This window comes from Borostomias antarcticus, assembly GCF_949987555.1.
Source record: "Borostomias antarcticus genome assembly, chromosome: 22".
In the NCBI taxonomy this organism is placed as follows: Eukaryota; Metazoa; Chordata; class Actinopteri; order Stomiiformes; family Stomiidae; genus Borostomias; species Borostomias antarcticus.
In genome coordinates, this window is record NC_140255.1 from 17,369,036 (window position 1) to 17,385,989 (window position 16,954).

General features: G+C 45.7%; 2 protein-coding genes across 2 annotated transcripts in view; both read left to right on the forward strand.

Annotated features, from left to right (window-relative positions):
* The first annotated feature begins 1,630 nt into the window (after window positions 1-1,630).
* rpl38 (ribosomal protein L38) lies at window positions 1,631-3,609 on the forward strand. The gene is made up of 5 exons (XM_084456648.1): window positions 1,631-1,648; window positions 1,854-1,880; window positions 2,557-2,617; window positions 2,804-2,926; window positions 3,487-3,609. The coding sequence occupies exons 2-5, from the start codon at window positions 1,878-1,880 to the stop codon at window positions 3,510-3,512; spliced, it is 213 nt and encodes a 70-aa protein (XP_084312774.1). The 5' UTR covers window positions 1,631-1,648; window positions 1,854-1,877; the 3' UTR covers window positions 3,513-3,609.
* Window positions 3,610-5,087: 1,478 nt separating this feature from the next.
* Window positions 5,088-16,954, forward strand: part of ttyh2 (tweety family member 2) — a gene marked incomplete at both ends in the record, with an annotated part of 40,781 nt that continues 28,914 nt past the window's right edge. Inside the window, one exon of the mRNA XM_084456433.1 lies at window positions 5,088-5,216. Within this exon, the coding sequence (XP_084312559.1) occupies window positions 5,088-5,216 (129 nt within the window). The remainder of the gene's footprint in view (window positions 5,217-16,954) is intronic.

The window sequence follows — 16,954 nt, forward strand, 5'->3', positions numbered from 1 at the left end:
TCAATAAAAGGTGGTCTGTCATCATTCTTTAGCTCCTGAATACTAAAGCACTCTGGAACCAGTAGGACTTATTAATGTGCTTAGATTCATGGCCAACATGGGTCTCAGGGGAGCTTCACAGAATCTCTGAGCATACAGTAGAAGGAGAACTTGGCAAAACAGCCTGTTCAGGAACAGCAGTAATTTGTGGAAAAGAACTGTGCTTGTGGCATATTTCTGCACGTACATGATACATTACATGGATCAAAGTCGAGTGGATCAAAGAACTTTGCGGGGGGCAATCTCAGAATTAATCACTCATTTTGTTATGCCAACACTTGAGTAGAAGTGGCAGTGTTTTTGAGTGGTGTATTACCACAACTGGTCTGGGTTCTGACTGGTTATATTACTATTACCCTAATAACATGCATTACAGTATCTCTGGCAAATAGAGAAATATTGATCTTCCTCATCTCATACCATCGGGATAATTTGAGAGATATGTGGAGCTTTTAACTGAAGCATATTTTCCCTCAACCTTTTGAGTTATCTGTCATGACAGCTGTTTTAATACAAAGGGTAAAAGATAATTGCAGGAGCAAGTCATATAAGATAGCACATGTCATGAAGGGGCCATAAAACTACTGAAGCATGGCAGTCCAAGGTCATAAAGCCATGGTTATTACTCTGCATTGGTCCACAGCTAATTAATTCCCCTAAATGCTGCCAAAATACTAACCAGGTACAGTTTGACCCAGACACTTTGAAGCGAATTGAGGGTGCACTGGAGCAAATATCTTTGATTTCTTGAGATATCAAGTGTATGTGCTAGAATGTGTCCTGGCTATGTATATCCTGGCCTGTGTGTGTCCTGGGTAGGTGTACCCTAGCCTGTGTGTACCCTGACCTGTGTGTACCCTGACTGGTACCCTATAATTTGTATCAGTCAGTTAGACAAAACAAGAAAGGAAGAGAGATTGCTATATATATAGTAAAAGTAACGTGCATTATAATAATATGCCCCAAAGCTATGGAGCACACTGATATAGATATCAGGGAAGACAGCTCGCTAAATACTTTTTAAAGAAAGTGAAAAACATATCTCTTCACTTAAGCTTTTAACTAGCTCCTTTTGCACTTGCGTGCTACTGCACTTTTTTTTTAAATATAGGCCTATACTCTCCAGAACAATCTTTTATTAAATTGTTGTATTTTACTAGATTTCTAATCTTTATCTTCTTTTATCTTCCAATTTATTTTTCCTGCTTTTTGTTCATTCTGTCTATTTTTATGTGAAGCAATATACATTATTATTATTATTGTTGTTATTTAACTATTATTATTATTATTATTATTATTATTATTACTGAATCATGACCAGATGGATAAAGTATATGGTTTGCTGGTTAGATTCTTACGTTAACGTTAGACGCTCTTTAGAAGCCGAATGTGATTCCATCCATGAGTCGGACAGCTCTTCTGCTTTCTGATTTTATATCGCTTGATCGTTGTGCTTGTACAGGATCCTGTAGTGTACTGGTAGAGGAGATTTTCTGCGGATAAAAGTATTGTATTTTTGTCCCCCACGACACGCCGTATTTCGCACTTCGTATATAAGCTTCGCGGGCGGAAGTTCCGCCCCTTTCCTATCCCCTCTCTGGCAGACTGTGTGAGTTGCACATTTTCCTTGTAAACAAAATGACAATATTTTATCACAATCCATCCTTTTTATTAGTACCGATGATTATAACCGAATCGGAAAATCCTGCTCTATCAATGACTTATCCTCAGTAATTGATATATATTTGTTTCCCATTGCATTTGTGTGAGAGAGTTATCACGCATATTCTGACTCCATGTTTCTCCGCCTTTAGGCTTCAGTCTGCAGACAAGGCAAGATGGTGAGATTCCTTATTTATTACACCCGCTTCAACAAGGCTGATCGGACAATAGTTTTTGGGCACGGAAACTCATAATGCCCCTTAATAGCCGCTGGTAAAGGTAGCCAGATAACGTTAATATTGCTTAACCAGTGGATATGCCACTACCGCAGGGGGCCTTGCTAGTGCGAACACAGCTAGCTAGCAGGCTAACGCTAACACCATGGTGGATGTGTGGGTAGAGGATCTCTAAGATGTCCCGTGAAGAATGAATGGTTCTTAACTTGTTTACTCGACGCTACTCGTTGTGAATACTGTGTATGGCATCATGTCATCTTAGCTACCTAGCCAGCTCCCAACCAGGTATGGAAGCTGGCTAGTTAGCTGGCTGGCTAGGAAGGTATCGGCTTGGTTTGTTTGCTAGCCAAGGAGCTGCAAGTTGTCCAAACATCTCAGGCTGTGCTGTGCCAGTGATGCATTTACACGCTTGCTAGATCAAGGATGGACCTAGTGCTGAGTTTCCATTACTCATGAAATTCTAGTTCCACCGGTCCACTGACAATATTCACACGACATCTGGCTACTGTGTTAGAACTGTTAACAGCTAAAAGTTGAGCAGCTTGCTTTGTAGCAAGTGATCTCAGCATCACTGCTTGGTTTTCATACTGGCTTTTTTTTTTTTTTTTATAAATTTCAGCCACGCAAGATAGAAGAAATCAAAGATTTCCTGCTGACAGCCAGGAGGAAGGATGCCAAGTGTAAGTTTTGCATTTGATTTTTTGGGACTTGGATGCTTTCACTCAATAGTCTGAAAGTGTATTGAGTTTGATGGTTGTATTCTCAATTACATGGTATTTCTCGGTCATGTTGGTGTAAATGCAGAGATCTAACCAGAACGGGGAAGCTTGCCAGTGAGTGACAGGTTGATGCTCCTTCTCTTACAGCCGTCAAGATCAAGAAGAACAAGGACAATGTGAAGTTCAAGGTGCGCTGCAGCCGGTACCTGTACACACTGGTCATCACAGACAAGGAGAAGGCTGAGAAGCTGAAGCAGTCCCTACCCCCAGGTGGGTGTCATACTCAACACTGGAATCTACTGTGGGCCATGCTCTTTCTATGGCATGCATACAACCAGTGATCTGATTTGGTATTGGCGCTCCTCTCTGGCAGTCAGTTGGGGAACTTGTCATCGATGTGGCCAGAGAGGTCCCATATACACTTAAGTCAATCAGCCTTGTGAAAGTGGTGTAGTGGCCTATTTTGGTTATCCATGGGACCGTTGTTTCCCTGTGTGTGGGATAGTCTGTTCATTATGGTAATGTTTGAAATTAGATTTAGAGGCTGTATTTATTCTGTGCCATGCAAGTTGTCCAAACATCTCAGGCTGTCCTGTGCCAGTGATGCATTTACACGCTTGCTAGATCAAGGATGGACCTAGTGCTTATCTTCGAACTCTTCCGAATTTTAAGTTCCACCGGTCCATGGACACAATTGCCACTAATTTTGAATTTCAGAAAGTCCTTTGGGCCCTAAAGCTCCACGTCTGAGCTGGCCGCTGTGATAAGAGCTTGTCCACGGGTAGAGGACCATGCATGTTTGTTTACCTGTCCTGTATTTCTCCTTGCAGGTCTGGCTGTGAAGGAGCTGAAGTAGCCCAGCATTCCTGTGTACAGAAAATTGTAATAAAAATTGGAAAACTAAATTGATGTCATGCCTGTTCAGTTGTCTAAAGTAAAAGCCCTTGAGTGCATTAGCGCGTCTTGCTTTCTTGTGATGAAACTGAGCACTGTGATACTGCTGTTATGCTTCTCCCTGGTAGACCTTGTGACAGAATCTACAGGTGTCACTTAACATGACCACGCCCTGACAGTCCTTTAACCAACTGTCCTGACCTTAACCCTGTAACCGCTTGTCCTGACCCTAACCCTGTAACCACCTCTCCTGACTGCTGTGCCACTAAAACAGGCAAGCTAGTGGCACAAGCAACTCAGCTGGTAAATGTACCCCAAGTATTGTGTCCAGTCAGACCAATGGTAGACATGAAAATAGTGGCCTCAATTGATTGGATTTTCTGCTTTCATTTTACATTGGTGGTTGAGTGAGTTGTCTGCTAAGGCAGGAAGAACATCAACCACAGTCTGACAAAGATATTCACTGTGTCTAAAAGATAATGACTTTCCCAGTGAAAATCTCAACAGTGGGATGAATGGCTTGTCTACACTGGTCTTTCAGCAGCAGTATCAACACCACGTTCTGTGAAAAGTGCTGCCACAAATCCATTAAACCGCTAAAATACAGTTGTACATATTGAGCGATATTTTTTATGGTTTTGAATTGCCTTAAAACAGTTTTTCAAATAGCGTTGTATGAAGTTACATAAATGGAGTGTTACCTTTGGGGGTTTTGCTATTTTTAATATTAAATGAGAGATGTCGTAATTGACATTCTTAACCCTTTGAATACGACCGTCTTGCCGGCAAAATTTAAAATAAATAATCTACAAAATTCCACCACTTCCTGAAAGCTGAGAAACTGCGCTTTCTAGTAATATAGGAAAAATCCAATTAATATTACCGTTGGCACTGTACTAAAAGGGTAGGCTGCTCCACTCGACCTTTTTTATTTCAAACTGGTGGTATCATTGTTTGTCCACTAGATGGCTGTGTTGGATCATCCATGCCAGTGTCACATTACATGAAATGTAAAGATTTGTCACGCTGGAAAAAGACGTAATGATTGTGTATATTTCCTGAGTGTTAAACACAGTGTAAACGGACATTGGATTTTTAATTGGGGTAGATATTTCCATAGATGGGGTCTCATGACTCATGAGCGTATTTTGCGCGCACCCGTTGATCTTGTCCCGTGCCCCCTGTTGGAGGCCCGTGCCCGTGAAGGACCGGAGACTGGAGAAGGTCTACCGTGAGAAACCGGACGAACAGCGGCACTATACGACGGAGAGACGGGTCATGGGCTCGGCGTGCAATTCTCCCTTCTTACCCGAACTCTCGTGATGCTTTGCTTTGTAACCTGACTAGATACCTCGTTGCATCTCTGGTCTCATGATAAAGCCGAGCGGTGTTTAACAGCATGCTGTTCTCGGCGCTTTGTCTACTGTGAGTCGGGACCGGGACTAGGACCGGGACTAGAACCGTTCTCCACCGCGGACCGAGGCTCTCCGCTGAAAAAGGAACGTACCGGGATATTGGATAAGCTAACTTTAAAGGGATGTCTTCAGCACGGGTAGACTACATCGCTCCTTGGTGGACTTATTGGCTGCATAATTTCCCGCACATCAACCTGAGGTTCCAGCCCACTGACAACAGCTTCAGACCGGAGGAGGAGAACTACCAGCAGGTCAGAGCGCACTTCACCCCCCCGCTGGGTCACTATTACCAGAGGGTGCATCTACCACAGATCAAACCCGGACTAGTGTGCGGGTTTGCTACTGATCAAACAAAGATCATTAGAATTACTCCTCACGTGACATTATGAACCATATAGCCTACTCCACAAAGAGTTAGTCTACTCATTACTTTTAAATAAGTAAGTAAGTAGTCTTGAGAACCAATCGCTCTCAAACCTAGTGGCACATAGGACAGGAGCCTCCTTAGCGTGAAGCAGCTTGATGCACAATAAGTACACCCCCTGGTCGTGACGCTAGCAAGGACTTACCCCCAATCCAACTCTTGATGCTGAGGGCCAAGTAGGAAGGCATTGGTACCATTTTTTGAATAGTCTCTATTATAACTCGGGCGGGGATCGAACCCCTAACATCCCAATCTCAGGACGGACATTCAAAACACAAGGCCACTTTTAAGGTAGACGTTTTAGCCTACTCTGCAAACAAATGAGGCCAATCAAATGAGCGTGTTTGTTAGTGTTATTAGTGGGCGCACTGGAAAGGTGGGTGGGGTTAAAGGGCGCGTAAGTTTGCGTGAAGCTGACGTTCTGGCTCTTTTTTCTTTTCTTTTCTTGTTATTACTGTCTGTATGTTTTGTACACCTACATGTTGTTGTTGTCGTTGTTGTTCTTGTTGAAGTACCCAACCGATCATTGCAATATATTACTACGCCCTGTTTGTTATATAGCCTATATATGCCTATATATTGGTGGGGAAAAAATATGTATATTGGTGATAAAATAATACAAATAATTGAGAAAGAAAGAAATTAGCGTGTTTGTTGCCGTCAGGACAGCGTGCTTTACACATTCCAGTTGAACTATCGCAGGCTACAGTAGAGCTAACAGTAGAGCTACAGTAAAGCTAACAGTAGAACCACAGTAGAGCTACAGTAGAACTACAGTGGAGCTACAGACAGACATCACAGGCCCTCAGTGTGAAACCTCTCAGAGCTGCATGAGGGAGGAACCAGCCTGCATGATGGATTCAGTTAGCTTGTTAATCTGGATCATTTTTTTCTGAAGATATAACAGATTAATGGGAATGTGTTGCCGTTCCCAACACACACACACACACACACACACACACACACACACACACACACACACACACTCAAAGAGAATGAGAGAGTAGAGCAGCAGAGATAGATGGGGATGCAGCTGATAAGTGCATGTTTGAAGCTGCATAAGTGATCTGCTGTTGTATTCCTAATTAGTTGCCTTTGAACACATCAACGTTTTGACTGTATTGTGCTCTGTGTCGGTACCTGATCACTAACAGAGAGGTAGTGGGAAATGTCTAAGCAGAGTTTTGGACCTGAAGCCGCCGTGTTAGTCCCCCTTACACTGCTTCATCTGTTTCTCTGGTGTGTTGTCAACGAGTTCCTTCTGGCTCAATGTCTTTGTAATGTACAGTAAATCCATCCCCAGAGACACACAGCGCCTCTCCACAACACTGCACCAGGAAGCCAGACACTGCTGGGGCAGTCTTTCTTCTGTGGAGGGTTGAAAGGTAGAGAAGGAGGAAGAAGGATGGGGAAAGAGAGGGTGGGGGTAGGGGAAGAGAGAGATTGCAAGATTCTATTGCTGTCGTCTTCCATTAGGCCTCTGACAGGATGGTGGAGCTGGGAGATGTGACAAGAGGATGGAGGAGGAGAGGATAGAGGAGTAGGGAGGAGAGGAGGTGTGAGGAGAGGATGGAGGAGTAGGGAGGAGAGGAGGTGTGAGGAGAGGATGGAGGAGTAAGGAGGAGCGGAGGTGTGAGGAGAGTATGGAGGACAGGAGGGAGGAAGAGAGGAGAGGATGGAGATGCAATGCCAAACAACCAGCCCCCTCTCCTCTCATCACTACGGCAACACTAAGGGTGTGTGTCCACCGGCAAGCTGTATTTTAGAGCTGGTGCTGTTTTCTCATTGTTTACAATGGGTAATGAGCTCTATGGCGCTATAGAGAGCGAGAGCTGTGTTCCATGCACTTTTTAGAGCTATAGTCCCATCCTCTAGGATTTTTTTATTGAAAGAAGTTGAGCTTTTTGGGCTAGAGCGCAGGCTGTAAAAGGCTTATCTGACGACGAGGACGGTCGGTTTTTGGCAAAACCACAGAGACAGCGAACGTCAGCACTAGCTAACATTAGCGAGCTATCTTAACTTGGCTTGTTAATCTGCAGTCTACAAAACCGCGACACTCGTTGCTAATGTAGGTGTAAAACATTGGTAGCCTAGCCAGCTCTAAACTCCATCTCTAGTGCGCTCTAAGCAGCTGTAAACTTGGCGCTGTTCAGTTACATACAGCTTGGTGGTGGACACACACCCTGCTGATCTGTCTCGCTGATCACCAGTCACCCTTTGCTGTTTATGATGCTGCAGATCTGTCAGAGACACCGAGGGTCACCAGGCCACCAGTAGCCCGGATAAAAAGGAGGCCACCTAAACTAGTCCTTAGAAGAGCACAGTTGCAGCTGCTGCAATATGTGCTTGAAAGATGTTTATCTCCTGGTCAGTCTGGCCGTGGCATTCTAGACAGGTTGAATGTATAGCCTGTATTTTAGCTAGCCCCACTAGCACTATGAAGCCAGTCATGTTGAATACAGCACATTAAATAGACCAGTGGTGGAGTAATAACGAGTATTGCATGATCTATTTGCACAGCGTGATTGTTTCTGTTTCTGGAGCATAGGGTTATAGAGCACACTGTCCAGCCTGAATGTATTCAGCCTAACTGTCACTTAGGCCTACTAGAAGGATAGGATTAATGGCAGTGCAATCTTATTAATTTGAGAATGATTAGCCTATGTTTTTATGAATTCCAATTAAGGAAGACAAAGCTCTAGCCCTGGCTTTCTACAACAACAACAAAAAAAGACCCTCCCCTCTCTCTCTCAGCAGAATAGCTAACATTAATCTCACCCAGTCAGCCTGTGTGTAAGGTATTGGATGCCCATGCCTTGCTCAGTCGGTGTGACAAAGGAATTGTAATTGCCCCATTTTCGCATCAGTGTTTGAATTCCTCCATTGACCTGGGTACATAGAATGGAATGGAGTTCTGGGGTCGTGATCTTATTGTGGCTTTGTCTGTTGGACTAAGTGTGTGTGTGTGTGTGTGTATGCATTTGTTTTGTGTGTACATGTGCATGTGTTTGTTGTGTGTCTGCCTGCGTGTGTGTGTGTCTGCCTGTGTGTATGTTGTGTGTATGTTGTGTGTGTGTGTGTGTGTATGTGCATGCGCGCAGTACAGGCTTACAGTTCGTGTTTTAGCAGGGAAGTTCCAAACGAGATCATTTAAAATGAATGAATGCCAGGATTCAAAGAAACCAGGCCAGGTCCAGCCTGGCTTATGTGCGTGGCTGGCTTGTTTCTGTTCAGGACTGCTAGGATGGAAGCTAGTCATGCCACTGAAATAGCCATGAAATAATGACATGAAATAATGTCTGATAAATTAAGATAGGTCTTGTCGCCTGGACACATCAGTTCCAATGCTTCCAATGCTAATCCTGCACAATAAGAGCGGGATAGCCAGTTAGCTCATGAGCTCACAACAACTAGCAGCAGCTTCCATAACATTAATGGTAGCGGTCAGTGGCTAAAGCAGTTACACTGATGATAACATAAAGTCATTCCCACCAGGTCTTGAACCCCGGTCTCCCGGATGGGAGTCCAATGCTCTCACCACTACTCTACTTGTGCAGGGGAGTTAAGAGGGTTGATTTTTGGTGTCCCTCTTGGATTTTTGGTGTGCTGAGACTACTGCCTCTTGTGGTTAATTACATAGCTTTTCACTTCACATTATACATGATTATTACATTATACAACACCTGCTTAAATAAGGTCCCACAGTTGACAGTGCATGTCAGAGAAAACTCCTAGACATGGGGTCAAAGGAGTTATCTGCAGAGCGCAGAAACAGGATTGTGTCAAAGCATAGATCTGGAGAAGGGTGCGGAAAACAATCTGCAGCTTTACAGGGCCCAAAGAGCTCAGTCACCACCATTATTCTGAAATGGAAGACGTTTGGACTCTCTGGACCTCAGACTGGGGCAAAGGTTTACCTTACAACATGACAACGACCCGAAGCATACAGCCAAGAGAACAAAGGAGTTGCTTTGGAAAAAGTCTGTGAATGTCCTTGAGTGGCCCAGCCAGAGCCAAGACTTGAATCCAATTGAACATCTGTGGAAAGAGCTGAAACTGGCTGTGTACCAAATGCTCCCTATCCAACCTGACAGAGCTTGCAAGGATATGCCAAGAGGAATGGGCTTCTTTCCCAAGACGCCTTAAGCTGTAATCGCTGCCAAAGGTGCATCAACCAAGTATTAGGCTAAGAGTGTGTGCAGACATGTAACCCCTAAATAACCTATTTTTGTCAGTAAAATAAAATTGCATATTTTCTAAAAACCTGTTTTCACTTATTGGCTATTGTGTGTAGATGTTTGAGGCAAAAAACGAAAGTAAACAAACTATGGTAGAATAAGTCTGGAGACGGTGAAAGGGGTGTGCAGACTTTCCAGCTTGACTGTACAGGGGCATCCATTGGACTTGTCAGGACACTTCTGTTGTCTTTGGCAGATTTCCAGGAGTAAACTCCAGTTCACTGCAACAGGCTCAGACAGAACTCCCCCTGGTAGAAGAGACGGTACTAGTTCATTGCAACAGGCTCAGTCCTCGTGTGTTGCGTCAGCTGCAGGATATGTGTGTGTGTCTCTCCTGCGGTCTCCCGGGTCATGTGATGTACTATGGTGAGTCTCTTATGGTCTCCCAGGTCCTGTGATGTAATTTGGTGAGAAATCCAGCATAGGAAATAACAGCTGTGAGACCTTGGCCCCCTTGGGAAGCTGAGATATCAGAGAGGTGAAGGGTTGGCAGGCCAGCTGGGGTGAAGCCGCCAAACCAATACCTCACACTGACGGTTCCTTCCTGCTAGGTGACCTTGATGTCCCATCCTGTCAGGTGACCAGTGTTACTACAGTACTTCTATCTATCCCGGCTGATGAACCTGACTCACACTGAATGACAAGCTGACATTTGAAACCGGACACTTTGGAAAGTCACACAGTGGTTCACAACTCAACCAGGCCAGGTCAAGCCTGGCTTATGTGCATGGCTGACTTGTTTCTGTTCAGGACTGGTAGGACGGAAGCTAGTCATGCCACTGAAATATCTGTGAATTGAAATGACATGAAATAATGTCTGATAAATTAAGATAGGTCTTGTCGCCTGGACACATCAGTTCCAATGCTTCCAATGCTAATCCAGCACAATAAGAGCGGGATAGCCAGTTAGCTCACCCCAACCCCTGCCTCTATCTGGGCCCAGGCACATTCACGCACACACAGACATACACCAGTGTTTGCCATTTCTCTCCTATGATGTTTTAGCTTCTCTTACTCTGAAAATGTAATTTAATGTTATTTATTGCTTTATAAATGTTCTTAGCCGGTAGACAAACATACTCCAGGAGCTTGCTCGATCGCCTTGTTGAGAGGGGTCAGGGAATAATTTTTTACAGCTCACTTATCTGGCCCCTGGGTGATACTGTATTTTTTTGCTTCCCTCTGGAATATGTAGGGGTGGGACGTATGCCCACCTCCCTTGTTCTCTGTAAAGCGCATTGTGTTGCCTCTGGGTATGAAATGCGCTATACAAATAAAGCTTTGATTGATTGATTGATTGATGAGCTCAGAACAACTAGCAGCAGCTTCCATAACATTAATCGTAGCAGTCAGTGGCTAAAGCAGTTACATTGATGATTCCTGTAAACTTAGCTATTTTGCTGCAATTGGTTCAACTTCTGTTTCTGGACAAAGGTAATGGATAAACCCAGATAACACAAGGCTAACGGAACTATAGCGGGTCCGTGATAGACGAGCTGGTGGACCTCTGGCAGAATCCGCGGGCGGACCTCCGGCCTAATCCGCTGGTGGGTTCCTGGTCATTTGCCCATCGAATGACAAGTGGATCTCTGGCGGATTATTAGCATCAGGGACAGCGGTCCGCTAGTAATCCGAAATGCTCCTGCTATTTCTCCACCACCATTCCACCAGTAGTTTATTGTCTATATCTAAGGCCCATTGGCCCTAGGCTTATGGATTTGTATTGCTAAATTAACTTACTCTGAACATTTTTTGGGTAACCCTTAGGGTTGCAAAACTCCAGGAATATTCAAAGTTGGAAACTTTCCATGAGAATTAACTGGAATTTATGGGAATTAACAGGAATTTATGGGAATTAACGGGAATTAACTGGGAATTTGGAGGTTATTTATACCAACTGTATTTATCTTGTCATAAACAGACATTAATATAAACATTTTGCTTTGTCATAAGCAGACATGCAGGCAAACAATTCTAATACAATTTTTTTTTAATTAAATTTTTTGCTTGATCTATTTGTGAGTAGGCACTGAGAATGCAGCTTCTAAAAAATGTATTTTCTGCCGCAAAACGGTTGTTTTCATCAATCTGTCTATATGAATCGCTAGTTGTGCTTACATAGAGCGAGGGCTTGTTGTGGTTTTTCACATGCCTCTTTAATATGATCTTTAGAAACGAAATAGCTTCCCCACTTGCTCTAGCACACATGCGCGCAGACTGGCTATTCTCCGTTACCTCTGTAGGCTACACTCGCGGCTCAAATTCTCTACTCTACGATCGGCTTGTTGGTGCCTGGAATATTGTGTGCAATATGCCTGAATATTTATCAGATTTTGAGGATATAGAAGATGACTTAGAATATGATGGACGCCGATCGTAGTGTAGAGAATGTGATCCGCGAGTGTAGCCTACAGACGGAGAATAGCCAGTTTGCGCGCTGTGCGCATGCGTGCTGGAGCAAATGGAGAAGCTATTTCGTTTCTAAAGACGTTTCTAAAGATCATATTACAGACTCGTGAAAAACCACAATCTGGGTTTAGAATCGACTCATCTCGCTGAGGGCAGAATCTGTCGCGGTGAACAAAAGATGTCTGCCCTCCTTGTCTGGCCGGACAAACCCAACTGTGCGGCATGTATCCATAAAAAGCACTTTAAGAGCTATATGCTGTATATGCTCTGTCCACCAGACCTCTCCCTATGCTGTATATGCTGTATGCTGTATATGTTGTTACTGTGTCATGAGAATAAATGAACAGAACACAGTGACATTAAATTACTGACACACGTCCACACACACACACACACACACACACACACACACACACACACACACACACACACACACAGTATTTCTGCTTCGCTGGATTTGCCTTCAGAGAACAATGTTCATGCTTCAGCGCCCGCAAACAACCCCCCCCCCACTCTCCCGGACCTACCTCCTCCACCAGACCGCCCTCCCCCAGACCTCCCTCCTCCAGACCTCCCTCCCCCAGACCTCCCTCCCCCAGACCTCCCTCCTCCAGACCTCCCTCCCCCAGACCTCCCTCCTCCAGACTTCCCTTCCCCAGACCTCCCTCCTCCAGACCTCCCTCCCCCAGACCTCCCTCCCCCAGACCTCCCTCCTCCAGACCTCCCTCCCCCAGACCTCCCTCCTCCAGACCTCCCTCCTCCAGACTTCCCTCCCCCAGACCTCCCTCCCCCAGACCTCCCTCCTCCAGACCTCCCTCCTCCAGACTTCCCTCCCCCAGACCTCCCTCCTCCAGACTTCCCTCCCCCAGACCTCCCTCCTCCAGACTTCCCTCCCCCAGACCTCCCTCCTCCAGACCTCCCTCCTCCAGACCTCCCTCCTCCAGACCTCCCTCCTCCAGACTTCCCTCCCCCAGACCTCCCTCCTCCAGACCTCCCTCCCCCAGACCTCCCTCCCCCAGACCTCCCTCCTCCAGACTTCCCTCCCCCAGACCTCCCTCCTCCAGACTTCCCTCCCCCAGACCTCCCTCCCCCAGACCACCCTCCTCCAGACCTCGCCCAGACCCCCAGACCTCCCTCTCCCAGACCTTGCAGTCAGTCTTTTTTTCCCCCTCCTCCAGACCTCGCTGCTGTCTCTCTCTCCCTCCTTGCCAGCACTTTATCTCTCCTTTCTCTCTCCCTCTCCGTCTCCTCCTCCCTCACTCCTGCTTTTTATAGATGAAAGAGCCATTGAAAGGATGTATGCTGTAGTCTTTGACATGTCCTGTGTGTGATAAGAGGAATCATGTGGGAAAAATAGGGAGATGTATTTGTCCTTATTGGGGTAGCCATCTTCTTTTTTAAGTCCTGTCATGTGATTTATTCCTGTTTACTTGAGTCCTCTGCTTGGGCACACAGGCTTAGGTTTTTTAGCTAATGTTATTAATCCAAAAATGTGAATCCAGGGTGTTTTGTGGATTTGTCCTGTATCATCCTTGACCATTGCTGTTGAGTGTTCAGAACACTGTATGCATGTTAACAAGTAGCCTGCAGTCTCAAGTTTCTTTGGTCACAAGTGTTGAGTTGGTGCTTGACAGACCTAATAGGAAACGGGGCTCTGAGCCCTCTGTAGTGACAATCATTTAAGTGCTGCAGTTGTCCCCCACTAGGAGAAGACTACCAGGCTCAGCCAGACTTGGAACCCCCCCCCTGGTAGAAGAGACAGTTCTACCAGACCCAGAACCCCCCCTGGTAGAAGAGACAGTTCTACCAGACTCAGAACCCCCCCCCTGGTAGAAGAGACGGTTCTACCAGACCCAGAACCCCCCCTCCCTGGTAGAAAAGACAGTTCTACCAGACTCGGAACCCCCCCCTGGTAGAAGAGACAGTACTACCAGACCCAGAACCCCCCCTCCCTGGTAGAAAAGACAGTTCTACCAGACCCAGAACCCCCCCCTGGTAGAAGAGACAGTACTACCAGACTCAGAACCCCCCCCTGGTAGAAGAGACAGTTCTACCAGACTCAGAACCCCCCCCCCTGGTAGAAGAGACAGTTCTACCAGACTCAGAACCCCCCCCCCTGGTAGAAGAGACAGTTCTACCAGACTCAGAACCCCCCCCCTGGTAGAAGAGACAGTTCTACCAGACCCAGAACCCCCCCCCCCCCCCCTGGTAGAAGAGACAGTTCTACCAGACCCAGAACCCCCCCTGGTAGAAGAGACAGTTCTACCAGACTCGGAACCCCCCCCCTGGTAGAAGAGACAGTTCTACCAGACTCAGAACCCCCCCCCTGGTAGAAGAGACAGTTCTACCAGACTCAGAACCCCCCCCCTGGTAGAAGAGACAGTTCTACCAGACTCAGAACCCCCCCCCTGGTAGAAGAGACAGTTCTACCAGACTCGGAACCCCCCCCCTGGTAGAAGAGACAGTACCGGGATCAGTCAGAACTCCCTCTGGCATTGGTGTTTAACTGTTGGGTGTTTAGCTCTGTTAATCACGATTCCTGCGACTACTTGACATGATTTATCCCAGAGGGTATTATAGGGTTAGGATTAAGAAGGGTGGTTAGAGAAACTTGAGACTAGTTAGAAAACCATTACATTCATTAGGCAGGTATTCCATCTGTAAAGAGCACAATTGATCTTTTCATTTACCATTACAGATGCTCTGTCTCTCCTCTCTCTCTTACTCTCCCTCCCTCACTCCCTCCCTCTCTCCCTCTGTCTCTCTCTTGCGCTCCCTCTCTCATCACTCCCCCAACACACACACACACACACACACACACCCTCAGCAGTGTGTGTAACCTACTTCTGGTAACAGTTTCATCCCAGCCCACTTAGCTCAATGGTGGTTGGGATGTCTTTTCCATGTAGTCATCATCCTATGCCTAATGAGTACACCACCCCACACACATTCTCTCTCACACACACACACGCACACGCACGCACACACACGCACACACACACACACACACGCACACACGCGCACACACACACACACACACAGTGCTGTTGTTGGCCAAGCCCAACAGACGATCATTAATCCCAATCTATTTATTTATTTTTTATGTTATTTTTAGAGGGACAGTCAGGGATGTAACGATAACCGGTTTAGTGATAAACTGCAATACAATGTGATTAAATTTATCGTGATAAAATGATCACTAAAACCGTGTTTGATTACCATGCATTGAAAAACTAACTGTAAATACTGTCCAGCATCAAACAAAACGACAGTCTCCCAGACGCATTATTTTAATGTTTGCACAAACAAAAAGAGCAATGCTGCTAATGTTATTTATGGTTTTCAATATAAAACTTGGTAAAACAATTTCAGTGGATCAATAGTTATTGAACATTTTTTAATTTTAACGCGATAATACTGATAACCGTGATAATTTTGATCGTTATAATTGTGATGTGAAATGTTCATACCGTTACATCTCTAGGTACAGTACACATGCATGAACATTGCTGTAAATGCATCATATTAGCTGAGGCTAATTTTCTACTGTCCTTGGGCCTGGTGTTGAAAAAGCCACTAAAAACGGGAAAACCTAAAATAATGCAAACAAATTAAAGACAATTAAAAGCAATTTAGGCAAAATAGTACTATAAAGAAGGAGAAGAAGCCAATAGCACATTAAGACACATGAAACAAGCAAATTCTTCCTGACAGAGCATGAGTAGTTAGCTGACAGACACTCTTAAATAGACATTAGCAGACAAGATACAGTTATGCACAAGATATAAGCACCAGAAACCACAGCAGCCATACAGTAGACAACAAAACACAAGCCCTGGCAAACAGCCGTACACAACAAGAAAGAAACACCAACAGACAACACACAGTTGCGGAGGTCATAATCGCGATTTCGATTAATTCACGATTAATTGTGCAGCCCTACTGGTAGTGTGTTCCAGGTATGGAAGGCTCTCACTGCAAAGGCTGACTGGCCAAATGAGCTTCTCCTCTTTGGGACTACAGTGTCCCCTCCGATCGTTGATCTGGTGAACCAGTCTAATACTGCTGGCAGTCTGAGATTAGGATCACCTGATTCTGTCATAATAGCATAGATGGGCTGTTCTGATCAAAAGCAAAGCAACCTGGAATTGATGGTCTGTGTTTTTGGGAGGGCGGGGGGGTGGCTCTCTTTGTAGTGAGGGTGTGTCACACAATCGTGACCCCTCCGCGCCCCCATGCGGTGAGGGTTTAGGGTTTAGGGTCGAGGTTCAGATAGATAATAGATACCTTATTTTCAGAGCGAGGATGGATACTGTGCTGACCACAGAGACAAGAGGTCAGATTGAGTTTTAGACTCAACCTTTTTTTTTTTTTTCCTAGTGGTGTATCCAGCTAGCTAATGCCATTGCTGTTGACAACACTACAAGTCACTCGCACACACGCACACACGCACACACACACACACACACACACACACACTCCTACCTTTCTCTCTATATCTCTCTATCTCTCTTTCACCCACACACACACCTCTCTCTCTCTCTCTCCTCTCTCTCTCTCTCACGCACACACGCACGCACGCACACACACAGACACACAAGCGACATGTGACATTCGGACTAGCCCTACAATGAACCGCTCTGCTGGGGCTAGGTGGTGTCTCTGCTGGGGCTAGGTGGTGTCTCTGCTGGGGCTAGGTGGTGTCTCTGCTGGGGCTAGGTGGTGTTGGGGCTAGGTGGTGTCTCTGCTGGGGCTAGGTGGTGTTGGGGCTAGGGGTTGTCTCTGCTGGGGCTAGGTGGTGTCTCTGCTGGGGCTAGGTGGTGTCTGCTGGGGCTAGGTGGTGTCTCTGCTGGGGCTAGGTGGTGTCTCTGCTGGGGCTAGGTGGTGTTGGGGCTAGGTGGTGTCTCTGCTGGGGCTA

Bases quoted from the DNA above. Each gene is read 5' to 3' on its own strand.
- rpl38 (XM_084456648.1), top strand. The intron at 2,618-2,803 runs GTAAGTTTTGCA...CTTCTCTTACAG, and splicing joins CAGGAGGAAGGATGCCAAGT to CCGTCAAGATCAAGAAGAAC. The intron at 2,927-3,486 runs GTGGGTGTCATA...TTCTCCTTGCAG, and splicing joins GAAGCAGTCCCTACCCCCAG to GTCTGGCTGTGAAGGAGCTG.